Genomic DNA, 12868 nt, shown 5'->3' with positions numbered 1-12868 from the left:
TGCTCAAGAGCACCGCAATCGTTACCCACCGGCCCAACGGATCAAACGGAGTCCGACTCTCTAACCATTAGGCCACGATTGCCCCTTAATATTGCATATAAGAATTTATAGTCCTTTTACTATTTGACCTATGGTTCTCTCTCCTTTATCCCAAATGTGTGCTTTCATTGTGCGTGTGTGCGTCTATGTCAATGTGTGTAAGTATGTATGCATATTGTGTTTGCGGAGCATTTGTATGTCTGTCTTTTGTTGTTTTCACCTTTTTCTTGTTTTTACAGGTATATGCCTTTAGGTGGTTTTCTTGTATTCAATGTGTCTTATTACAGCTGCTTTGTAACAATGAAAATTGTAAAAAGCGCTATATAAATAAAGTTGAGTTGAGTAATTGACAGCTTTCTATTGACTTAATATAAATCTGAAAAGGAACAGGATTTATGTCTTCATGTAAATATTTATAAACGGCAGATTCCAGAATTAAACTGCATTTAATATAAACCCCTGTAATATTAACGTATCTAACTAAATGTAGAAAAACAGAAGTTCCCATGATTAAAGACACCTTATAGTTTAAAAACTGCTGAGACACAAAAAAATCTGTTTAGAGATTCATGTTCATTCATTTTTCTGTGCAACCTCCTGCTTCATTTTCACACAAAATGTGTGTTTGGCTTATACTATCACTCAACATGTCAACACTGTCAGATTCAAAATAATCTGACATTTATTTACAAATTGTATGTAATCAAAAATTCACTTATTTCCTTTCGACAAAATAATCTCTCTGTACTTTGAAAACTGCACATTTCAAGTGCTGTATCCATTTTGTTAATCACTTGTTTATCTGTCAGAGATAGTAAAGTTGAGGGGCAGGTTAATTTAAACTTTCAAGAATATGTTCAAGGCTTTAAAAATTTACAGCTTGCTTTGCAAATGTATAAGGAGAGCAGTGATTTCATTCTTTATTTGTTTTGTTTTGTTGTGAACACCTGTGTAGTAAAAGTCACGTCCCCACACAATTCTTACCGCCTCTTCTCTCGCCCCTGTCCCCCGCTTCCTTCAATGCACCATGTCTCTTTTAATTACCAGATTCACTTCTTCATTTTACTACATACACATCCCTCCATCTCCTCACTGTGGGATGCGGCGCATCCACGCTGAATAGGCTATCCTCTCCTCTTACCAAGAGATAATTGACACCCCCTCTGCCCTCAAGCTGAGCGGAACCATTCAGAAAGTGAGGGAATGAGAGAAAAGAATATCTCTGGTGTCACGTCCCGTGGCTGAATCGTGAGATTCGGGAGTCTCTTTCTCTCCTTGCGCAAACAAACTTTCATGGATTGAAACCCGGTGGTGACTCAAGATGCGATTTCTACCACCAAACAGCCAGGGGGCCACTAGCGTGTCTTATCAGCTCTGAGCAGAGGGCTGGAGAGGCCAAGGCAATTCGAGGCCTGTGATAGACACGGCAATTCCAATGCACGACCCGGGATTGAATGTGAAGTCCTAGTCTCTTTATTAGAATACAACCAGAAAAACACAAGAAATATCACCTTAAAAACACGTTCGCCGTACACATTTTCAATTGAGGTTAAGTTTTGTTTATAATACAAAATATTAATTTGTTAAATAAACTGAAGTCCAATGATGCTAGTTCACCAGAGCATCTTGAGTCAAGTGTTTTTACAGTGTTTTGCAGTATAAGAACAGGAAATAAAGAAACTGCTTCTATAGGCTAAAATGAAAAGTATTTTGTGTGAATGTTATCTCACCTTTCATTTCATCAATAACCTGTCTCTCTTAAACCTAAATGCAATGAAACCTCATTTTTAATTTAAATCCAATGAATTCATGACATCAAGATGTGTTTAGTGCCAATGGAGATCACCATACATCGTAGCTTTCTAATTTAGTATTTTCTCATTGTATTTTAAGAAAGAGACTGAAAAAATACAGCCGTGGCAAAATATTAAGAGAACATTTCCAAAATATTTTCTGTTGTTCTGAATAGACTATTTATAGGTATGAGTTTAGGTAAAGTTATAATTTTGTTTCATTCTAACAATACTTTGCTCAAATTACAAAATTAAATCTTTCTATTTGCATGTATTAAATAAAAACTCAAGAAACAGTTCAAAATAACAGAAAATATGTACCTTACATACTGTAAAGAAAACAAGTTCATATTCAACTTTAAGCAATACAACAGTAATATTTCTTTTTTAGAAAAAGTTAAAAAAAAGTAAAAAAAATACTTTTTTGTCACTCCTGAAGTTTGATTTTGTTGAATTTCAACAGACACTGAATGGACACAGTATATCTAGAAATGATTAAATGAAAATCTTGAACAGTCTTTAACATTCTCTTCCGTGGCTGTAAATATGGTGAAAAAACAAAGCCCAGTGGTGATCGACCTAAGACTTTTACCCAGTACCGTATTATTTTTTATAAAAAAAGTAACAAAAAATTTAACATTCTGTGTGCATTATCCTAATATTGATGTTTGGTCACAGATATGCACCTAGTGGTCATTTTCTGATGCTTGGAACAAAGCTCAAACATAATATAACTAGAAAACGCAACTATTGTATGATGGACAATTATTCTGAATTACTTAGAAAATGTAAGGCTGTTAGAAAATGGAATGAAGCCCCATCTCTAAACAAAATCCGTCACTTAGGTCATACACGTTCATTCAAATGAGCAACTTCATTTACATTTACGCAGACAGCAAAGCAATTTACATTGGATTATCCTATACATTTATACATATGTATGTGCGAGTCCCCGGTGTCACGATTCTCGTGGCAAGGCAGGGCAGGAGAACCCAATAGCAGGCAGACACAGGCAGGACGAGATGGTAGGGGTAACAAGGATTTATTATAACAGACTAACACTACAAAAGGCAAAACAAAACCCACAATGGGGAAAACAAGACTTGAAAACTAAATACAGAAACAAGAACACGGACTAACTAAACTAAGAAAACAAACACTGGGAACAAACACTAAACTAAGACTTACTAGATACGGATAAAACAGGAACAAGGCAAGGCACAAGAACGGGCATGAAACAGCAAACATCCACAATGACTAGGAATCATATACAGAGACTTTCACAGTACAAGTATATCAAACAGCTACAGACGAGGTAAGACGTACAATGAACCAGCACAAGACAACGAACACGAGGACTTTTTAAAGGGGAGCAAATCAAGAGGGAACAGATGCAAGGGATTAAACTAATTAACACAAACTAGGAAACAGGAGGGTAGGAACGAAGACGCGACTCGGGGAGAGTATGGGAGGCCACAAGGTCAAAAACATCTCTCCCCACATGAAACAAAGGATTCTGTATGATTCCACCTCTAAACCAAGAAATACCTGACAAGGAGAGGTGAAACCATGACACCCTGGGCTTGAACCCACAACCTTGCATTGTTTTCGCAATGCTCTTACCACTGAGCTACAGGAAAGCTTCATAAATTAGTTATAAGAATTGACATACACTGTATGTTTTGGGGTCACATAACATTTTAGATTAAGAACTGTCTGTTTTTAGACAACAAGCCAGCTTGGTAACTAAAATATTACAATGCCTCACTTATTGTAATTAAAGCCTTACTGTGCCAAAGTCTTTCAAAATCATTGAAAGTGCTTATCTGGCAATACCGATTATTGCAAAAAACACTAATGTCTAAGTCTATTCTGTTGGGGCGGTATTGATGTTGTATTGATCTTCCCGGTCAAGGTCAGAAGGAAAGATGTGAAGCTGCTCTTATTCACTGATTGATCGTCTATTAGGGAAGAGCGTTAAATATCCCTTGCATTATGTAGCTTTGAAGCTAATGATAATGCCAACCGTGACTTATTAAGGCCAAGATGAAATAGAGCTCTACCAATGCTGAAAGTGCTTTCTTGGCACAGATCACGGCTGATTCATAGCAGCACCGTCTTCAGCCACAGACTCCTACGAGAACCTCGGATCAGCAAATAACCGCTATGATGAATCGCTACTGGGTAATGATATGCAATATTAGCTTTTATGATAAAACACCCGGAAGTACTATTGCCTTTTTAATGAGAGAAAAGCATTATTATTTATCTAAAATATATCAAACTGCCAAGACCTCACCTACTCAGGAAACAGACAAGGCATTTAATGTGGTTTTTACATACATATAAAATAAGATAGAAAAATACATTATAAACTCGTAACAATGGCTGTAAAAACAGACATGTCTTCTTATAGGCAATACTTAGGCAGGGAACACACATGTTTGGGGCTGAAAGACTCATATGCACATGTATGATAGACAACATCTCATGAAAAACATAATTCTTGAATTATGTGAATTGTGTCATTTTTATTATTACGTGATTATAAATCCAATGTGTGATTTAAAGTTAAAATACTTTTCTTTTTAAATTTCCAATTACAAAATATTTGATTAATTTTTTAAAAGGAGCTAGCTTTTCATCCAACATACCTCATAAAAGTTTTGGTTTTGGAAAACCTGTTTAGGTTTGCTGAAATAACACACTTCACCTTCACATATACTCAAACGTATTATTTACCAGTACAAACCAGAATACTATACTCGTCATTGCTATCGAGAGTGAGACATCATGCTTTATCGATTACAAAATAATCTTTAGTATATTTTGGACATTTCTCATTCTCTTAGTAATCGAAAAACCAAAAACTCAATCTGACGAAATCCTGACACATTGGACATTGACATCAATACCTTCTGTCTTGATCATACTACTATATGGCACTGCTGAATGGTGAAAACCGAAGAAAGACACAACAGGAAGACATGTTTGAGATCACAGAGACTCCCCTCAAGACGTCATAGGTCATTCTGTTGCATAGTAAAGAAAGAGTTTTGAGGGGGAATACACATTTCTATGGTGCAGTCTGGCTCTGCCAGTACACACAGCTCTACCACAAAAACATTTCAGTGTGTTCCCATCACCACCCGTGTTGTGACATATTTCCACACTAATATTACAAAGCACACAATTCGACAGAAAATGCATTTCTCAAATATGGCGAGTGAGATATCCACAATTGTGAATGGTCAAGATTAAAGGCAATAAATAAGCGTCGACTACCCGAGTCAGTCAAAAACCGTGTGGTGTAAAAGGCCTTGAATTAGGATGAAAATTAGATTGGTTGCAGTAGAAACAGGAAGGCAGGTACAGGCTGGTGGTTTACCGCGGTAAAGCTGTGTGTACCGTTCTGCTCATTCGCCACTTGGGATGACATTCAGATCGAACACGAACCATGAGAAATCACAAGGCACTTTCATGATATTTCCCTAGTAACCCCATCTGCACGATGAGAGGTTTGTTTTGGTCATCCACGTCATCATCCAATTAAATAAAACTGGATTGTTTTCACTTCGTAAAGGGTTCAGTACTATTGTTTATTTTTCTCGGATAGTATAAAAACTTAACTTGTAAAAATATACGTTCTCTGTTTGATATTAAAACGTTTTCTGTACATTCTTTTTTACTCTGAACATTTATCTACAGATTTCATACATTTGTACAGCAGATAGGCAAGCATGGCTTTTACATCCTCGAGGAGGCTCGTTCGCTGAAGTGTTGGATTGTTCTGGAAGGGAAATGCCTTACACTGATGCAGAAAATACATTTTCTTACATATTGGATTGAGTCGTCGCTGCCTCACACCGCTGCGCTGTGATCGATTCTCAAATGTTCTGTTGTGATACTCAACGGCAGAGACATTGAGCTGCAGATGTTCGGTGGCTGACAGGATTTCTATGATGCGAGGTGAATGCACCCTCCACACCATCATGCAATACATTCATTGACGGACTCATTACCGTAACTTGAGTGACTGGAGGGCAGTTGGCGTCCTTTCCTCACCGGTTTCGTGTTGGGAATCGCTGAAGGTCTGGCTTTCATTTAGAGAGTATTGGGCAAATTATTATTGCTTATTGCATAAGAAAAAGAGTGCAGATCTACAGTCGCAGGACCATCCACCCCTCCGAGAAATGAGTCCGGAGTGACGGGCGTCTGCCGCCCGCGTCCCACGCAAAAGCATATCCACCGCCTTTGACAAGTGAAGGCTCTTAGATACTCTTTTTGTCTTTCATGTATTCATTTTAAGAGCAGAGATGTGATCTGCAGGCAGGGAATGGGGAGGTCATCTTTGGGTGAAGAGGTCAGAAGGTCAGGTGTTAGTTGCCAGTGGTGGCTGAGTGGGTTATAAAGACAAACGAACAGAAAAGGGAAACAGGGAATGGAGGGAAACAAAACAATAGGGAGGAACAGAAAAAAGACATAGAGGAGATTAGTTTCAGCTAGTGGAAGCAGGATGACAATATGAATAGAATTTATAAAGCTATCACAACCAGGCTCAGCGCGATATTCACATCTCGCACAATTTGAGGTTGCGCCAGACATGAAACTGTACGACAGTGTGAAAAAATACTTAACAGAAGCGTGTGAACACTAATGCAAGTTTCATTTTAAGAGATTCTAAACTAAATAAACACGAAAAAAAAGGCATTATGTTATTTTCCACATTATGTAAACGTCTTTTTCTGTTATTTTAGTGTTTTGACCGTATTTAAAAAAAGCTTTAAATAAACCTTAAAATAACAGTTTTCCCCCTTTTTTTTGTATATTTCAGACTTGTCTGTAATTTTACGTTTTTTTGACTGCATTTAAATAAATACCTGAAAAATCTGTAGAACGGCAAAATTGCGTAAAATGGCAGTTTTTTACATTATACAGTACATTGCAAATCTGTAAAAAATAACAGAAAAAGATGTAAAATTTTGATAGTTATAGCTTTATTTCATTCACATTGCGTTCAGAAACATGTTGCCTTAATTACCCTAAAGTTTGTGTCTTTATTATGTAAGCTAGCTATAAAGGTGTAAAACACTTCAACTAAATTGCATAACATTTTTTTTAACTGCACTAGTATTCTACAACTGTGCTATGATAGTTGTCACGACTAAAGAGAAGTCTACAACAGAAAATAACATTACGCTAATGCTAAGCTATGGACTATTTTGCAAAATGTAAACGACACTGGTCCAGAAGCAAATCCCGTTTTTATTGTTTGTTTGTTTCATTAATAAATCTTGTAATTTTTTCTAACGTCTGTCTAGTGTCCAAAAATTTAAACAGGAAGTGCTCCTGGACCAGTGTTGTTTACATCTTGCAAACTGTTCTATAACCCCCTCTTGTGGCAAATGTTGAAAACGCACCAAATTGAGCTCTGAAAGCTTGAAGATTTGCATTCACGTACTTGTGTAAAGTATTTTTTGTGCCTAAAAACAATTCTTGCTGTGGGTTGCCTGAATGCGAGAGCACTGGAAGAAACATTTGTCTTCATTTTTGTAACACAATTAAAATCATGAGGTCAAAGCATGATTTTATATTAAGTATGACGGACAGCCTATCCTGATGGGTCACATTTTAAGAAGGAGAAACTCAAGAGAGAAAACATTCTAAAGGAATACAGATGTGTCTAATGGTTAGTAGCAGTCATCTGATTGGACCCAAGTCGAAGTCACACTAGAAATTCAAACTACTTATTCAATCACCATTCACCAAACCTGAGGTTTATTACAAAGGTTGAAGCTATGCAGTCATTCCCATTTGCTCGCTTAAATGAAGAAGTGAATGGAACCGAAAAAAGTGTAAGTGTAATGTGACCGCACCATGAGAGAGAAAGCTGCTAATGAGTCATGAAATAACGTGTCAGATCTGATGACAGTCAGTGAAGGTCACGCTGTTACCTGACTGCTATTAAACATTAGAGCATTAAAAAGCTTAAAGCAACAAGCCGCTAGTTATGATGGAGATGAAAGATCCATTTCATCTTAAGAATTGAGGCTTGAAAAAAAATTGTCAGCATAATTCATGGCCAATACAATCGATGATGTTTTTTATTCAATAACATTTTTTATTGCCTTTTTAAAATCTTTTTTTTCTATTTACAACAACATAAAAATCTTGGCTTTAATGATACAAAGCAAACACTACTAGGAATTTTCTAGCATAATAGCCATGGAAACTCAAGCTGTGGGATTCATAGCCATTACTCTCAGCATTACAGACTACACACAAACCACAACCAGTACACATAATATAAAATGTTTTTGCATATAAACATTGAAAAAATTCTATCATTCATATATAAAGGCCTAACATATATCCAAAAATAGAGGAAATTCTCTAACGTGGTGCTATAAAGCTGCTATGATGCATATTTTTCTTTCCTACAAACAGCCCTCTATAATAACCATTGCTATCTCTTCCAAAATACAAGTACATTTTGATAATTAATATACATTCCTGCTTTATATATTTTCGATATATATTTTTTATATATATTTGAAAAGCCACAAGTAAATACTATTTTCTTTTTAACAACAAAAAACCTCAAAAAGAAGCTTACAGTAAAACATAAAAAAGTATCAAGTGGATTTTTTTCGTTTTAAATGCATTCAGACTCTGACACGGACGCATCCGTCGAGCGGAGACGATATTACTCTCCGCTCAACGCTGGTCGACCGTAAGACTCAATAGATTCATTTCAGTTGAATGGTCTGAGATTTGATGTGGATGTCTGCTGGGAGCAGAGGAGATGAATGTTTCTGACATATTCAGTGCAAAATAAAAGACCTGTGCCACGCAGAATCTCTTTATCAAATTAGGCAAATATCGACAGATGGAAACAACAACAATAATAAAGTAAACAGCTGAAATAAAAATAAGTGATTCGTGTGGTCCAATACAAATGCACAGAGTGAGAATCTGGAAGTTCTGTGCAAATGGATTCTTTCAAAGTAGATTTTCTTCAAAGCAGTAGTTCCATTATATAAAACATGTACGACAAAAAATAAGATATGAAACACATAACATTATAAAGGATGAAAGCAAAAAAACTCAGTATGTGGTCTTCTTGATATCTGTGGTCCCTATGCCAGTTTAAGTGAGCCACATTTAAGATGGCACGAAACACCTCTATCGCATCATTAACCATGCAAACACAAACACATAGTGATAATACACCTGCGCTAAATGATTTTAAAGAGGAGCATGAAATGTTTCCCCCAAAAATAATTAATTTTAGTGATTATGAGAATGTTTCGATAAACAGATAAACAGACAGTACTGATATTTAGTCTCTGGTATGGTGCAGATATATAATCTGCAAAAGCAATACTATTTTTATTTTCTTAACATTCTTTCTTTAGTCTTAATCTTTTTTAATATTAATTAATAATTTAATTCTTTATAAAATTTCTGTTTTTATCCCTTTTAACTCTAAGTCCTTTACAGGAGTCGTTTCAATTTTTTAAGTTGTTTCAATTTTCTTTTCTTAAATTTGATAGTTGTCAATGCTCCATCCCTTTTGCGTCAATAAATTCATGACAATATGTCCATCTATTCAAATGACTCCTGCATTTGTAAAAAGTCAATACATTAAGCCCAGCTGCTATTTGAGTAACTAGAAATGGGTTGAAAACATGAAGAGCTCCATTATTTATCATAAACATCATAAGGTCATCCAAATAATGGAATAGAGTGAAGCCCTCCACTAGCGCAGGAAACATAACACGGGTGCGTGTGCATGGAGAGATTTCAGAGGCTATAAAACAAACACACCCTAAGCAGCTTATTAAATGCGAGTAAGGCTGAGTCTGTTAAATTCAGACCGTGGATGGCACATTATTTCACATGCTCATACCGAAAACGTTACACGACAGATCACCACAAACTGGTAATGAATAGAAGCACATGAACTAAACTAACCTCGTTCTGCGGTCACTACCCTTTGGTAAGGATGGACGCGCAATTCGTGCCTTCGAACTTTAGTTGTCACCCCACCTGCTTGGATTACAATGAAATCACCAGAAAAACACAGATGAGGTCAAACCATCACAGTTTTCAAATCACACAGGTTTCAAAATATTGAGCGCTACGACCGTACAGGACAAAGTATTTAAATTAAGGCACAAATAATACTTTTCTTTCATATGCAACACGTTGTTCGTAGAAAATTTAAACATGGTTTCATTTCGATTTTTGCGTTGCTTGAATACAGTATGACAGTCGAGCGTGAAGTGGCTTTACTAGTCACGTAATCTTGCATCTGTCTTTAAATATAATACTGATAAACTCACTCTCCGAGCGATGGCACAGAGAGAACAAACATTTAGGCACGTCTGCTGTGGTACAAAAAGGGCAATGCATTAAGTGATTAGTAAAGGTTTTTTTTCCTTCTGAAAAAAGCCAAAAATAGCAGTCAGGAGCACAGTCCAAGGAAAATGTGTTACAATACAGCCTAGTGTAAACATACAGGAGTGTGTTTTGCTGACTGCTAGGTTCATGCTTCTGAACAAATATTGCTCGAAACCAAAAGGCAGCTGTGAACGAAAGCGCATGTGTGTTAACACTCGGATGGGATGAGGGGCACAGTGAGGATCCTGGGAAATGAATTTGGCCTTTCGTAGGGAAAGCCACGCCTAAAGAACAAAGGAAGGGGAAATTAGTGCTGGGACTGCTGGTCCTTGGGGAAACAACACACAACACCAGACTTGTAAATAGTCCCTCCTCTCCCCCACCTCATGTGACCCCCGCTGTCCCTTAAACATCCTCATGTTGCCCCTCCTGACGCCCCTCACTCTGATGCGGCCCGCTTGGACTGAGTGACGGGGGTCATCCAGAAAGACTTGTGCAGCAGTTTTGGGGCTCAGTGCTTTGTTTCCCTCATCATGGTACACAAACACACAAAACTAAACACATCACATTGAAGATAAAAACAAAAATACAAAAAACAAAAATCAAACATGACTCAAGGAAACAGAAGTTAAGAGGCTGGAAAGTCCAGCCAGTCCGAGTTGGGGGACACGGGGAGTGGGGGTGTCTGTGGTGTGAGGGCGGGGATGTCGGAGGGGGGTGGGGATAGAGTAGGGCCACTTTAAAAGGGAGGCCGACCGGTCGGCTCTCCACGCTGGACTGTGATGGGAATGTGACAGGTCTGAAAGCCCAGGTAGAGGGGCAGCTCTTCGGCCTTTGAGGATGCTGTATAAGTCACACAAGAGAGAACACAGGGTGAAAATCACACCTTTTTTCTCAAATATTTTCTGCTTATTCTGTTCAAACATACAGCGATTTTACTGTTGCGTACCGCCCAACATACACTTGGCTGCTGTGAATCGCTGAAAGTGTGCACGCCCCTTTAGTGTCATCCCCTCCACCCCACATACTGTAGGCTACAGCATAACGTCAATGCAGTCTTATGAAGACTTGCCGTGAGCCAGTTCGCTTTAGACTAGCTCAGTAAACATGCCTATTGGACAGTAGCTAAACCCGACTTCATCGGCTCTAATTGGACACGCAGCTCTTGGCGTCGGGACAGTCTTTTTGTCGCTGCTCAACTTAACACCGTGCCTTTGGGAGAAGCCTGTGTTAAACTTGCAGAATGCTGTTGGTAACATGATATTCATAATCGGCTTTTCTCAAGTGCTTTAATGAAGCCATACAGCTTGTGTGGAGAGGAGAGGACAGAGAGTGAGAGAGAGAGAGAGAGCTCTCATTATTCACATGAAGTCAGTGGAGCGCTTAAAAGCCAAATAATTTATGCAAACATTTCTAAGAAGGATTTTTTGTGATGATGCTAAATGGATTAAGAGAAAGTGCTTGATATATTGTGTTTTACATTATTGCCTATTACTCCCATGCAAAGGCTGGTGATCCCGAGAAGGGAAAAGAGAGGATGTAACTGGTGTTGGGCGGAAATTGGGCTAAAATAAAGCAGGCGGTAGGACACACATCTTACATCATAAATAATTGTATATTTGGTAAAGGTAGGGTCTGATAGGCTAACACAGCTATGCTTACCTAACACCCCGGTGGAGTCGATTGGATACTCCAGAATAGAGGTGGCCGGGCCCAGCGTGTAGGGGTAATCGTAGGGCGTCGCGTAAATCAGGCCTGACTCCGGACCGGGCTGCACCAGGGTGGCAGCCCCCGGGTGGGTGGAGCCGTTGGGCATGACGGTCTGGATCTGGCGAATGAGGGGCATGAGGGTGTGCCCAGCAGGCGTGGGTGTACGCAAGGCTGTGGGCTGCAGGACGGGTCCAGGGCCTGTGATGATCCGGGGCGCCTGGGCGCTGGCTGCAAGAGAGAACGCAAGGGCAGCTGCAGTGAGCGGGGAAAAATGTGAGGGTTGGGGGAAGATCAAGACGGGTGGGAAAAAAAAAGACAACCATTAGTATCGTGCACAGGAATACACTAGAGATAAAGCATGTCAGCGATGCTTACGCTGCTCCTGATCATTAGTAAACAATGCAGGGAGAGGGGGGGGGGGTTGTGCGGCGTATTTAAACAAACACCCTCACTAACAATATTGCACAGTGGCAGGTTTACAGCGCTTCAGTGCTTTTAAGCAAGTAGCAAAGTGAAGAGAATGTTGTCACAACATCCCTTAAATGAAGGAAACATTGTTTCCACAGAAAGCTGTGCATGTTCTCCATTAGTTTGCTTCATTAGCTGCTAATTCTGCATCAGAATACACAGCCGTTTGTCAGAGCGCAGAATTGGGTTATAAGAGAGCAGTGGTGAGGATTACAGAAAGCTGCTGTCACAAAGGGCGCTCTGTTGTCGCTAGAGGAAGTGGTGGCTTACGTGATTTGATATTGGCGTCTCTGTAGGTGCCGTTCAGAATGGCTAGTTCCATTAGCTGCATCTTCTTCAGGCTGTCCTCTCCTTCCGCCTGGCCATAAAAACAAACACAAAATAAACAAAAATAAGCTAATAAATACAAGCACCAGTGAAGTTACAAAACACATATAAACCAGTGACGTGCG

The 12868-nt window shown here is 38.8% G+C and overlaps 1 protein-coding gene across 6 annotated transcripts in view; it reads right to left on the bottom strand.

Moving 5' to 3' along the window:
* Positions 1 to 4135: 4135 nt before the first annotated feature.
* LOC130431205 (KH domain-containing RNA-binding protein QKI) overlaps positions 4136 to 12868 on the bottom strand; it is an 85671-nt gene continuing 76938 nt past the window's right edge. The window contains exons 5-8 of one of the 6 annotated variants that reach the window (XR_008908177.1): positions 12687 to 12774; positions 11901 to 12200; positions 9810 to 11081; positions 4136 to 6228 (exon numbers count right to left, since the gene is read on the bottom strand). Coding sequence is in view for 5 of the 6 variants with exons in the window: in XM_056760078.1 (XP_056616056.1) it covers positions 10978 to 11081; positions 11901 to 12200; positions 12687 to 12774 (492 nt within the window). In the remaining variant the exon portion in view is untranslated. Of the gene's footprint in view, positions 6229 to 7927; positions 11082 to 11900; positions 12201 to 12686; positions 12775 to 12868 lie in introns of those variants that run through there. The other 5 variants (XM_056760082.1, XM_056760079.1, XM_056760080.1 and 2 more) reach the window with 5 other exon arrangements.

The sequence above is a fragment of the Triplophysa dalaica genome, chromosome 11, assembly GCF_015846415.1.
Source record: "Triplophysa dalaica isolate WHDGS20190420 chromosome 11, ASM1584641v1, whole genome shotgun sequence".
NCBI classification, from domain to species: Eukaryota; Metazoa; Chordata; class Actinopteri; order Cypriniformes; family Nemacheilidae; genus Triplophysa; species Triplophysa dalaica.
The sequence above is the reverse complement of the archived record's forward strand: the minus strand, read 5'-3'. Positions and strand labels throughout refer to the sequence as shown.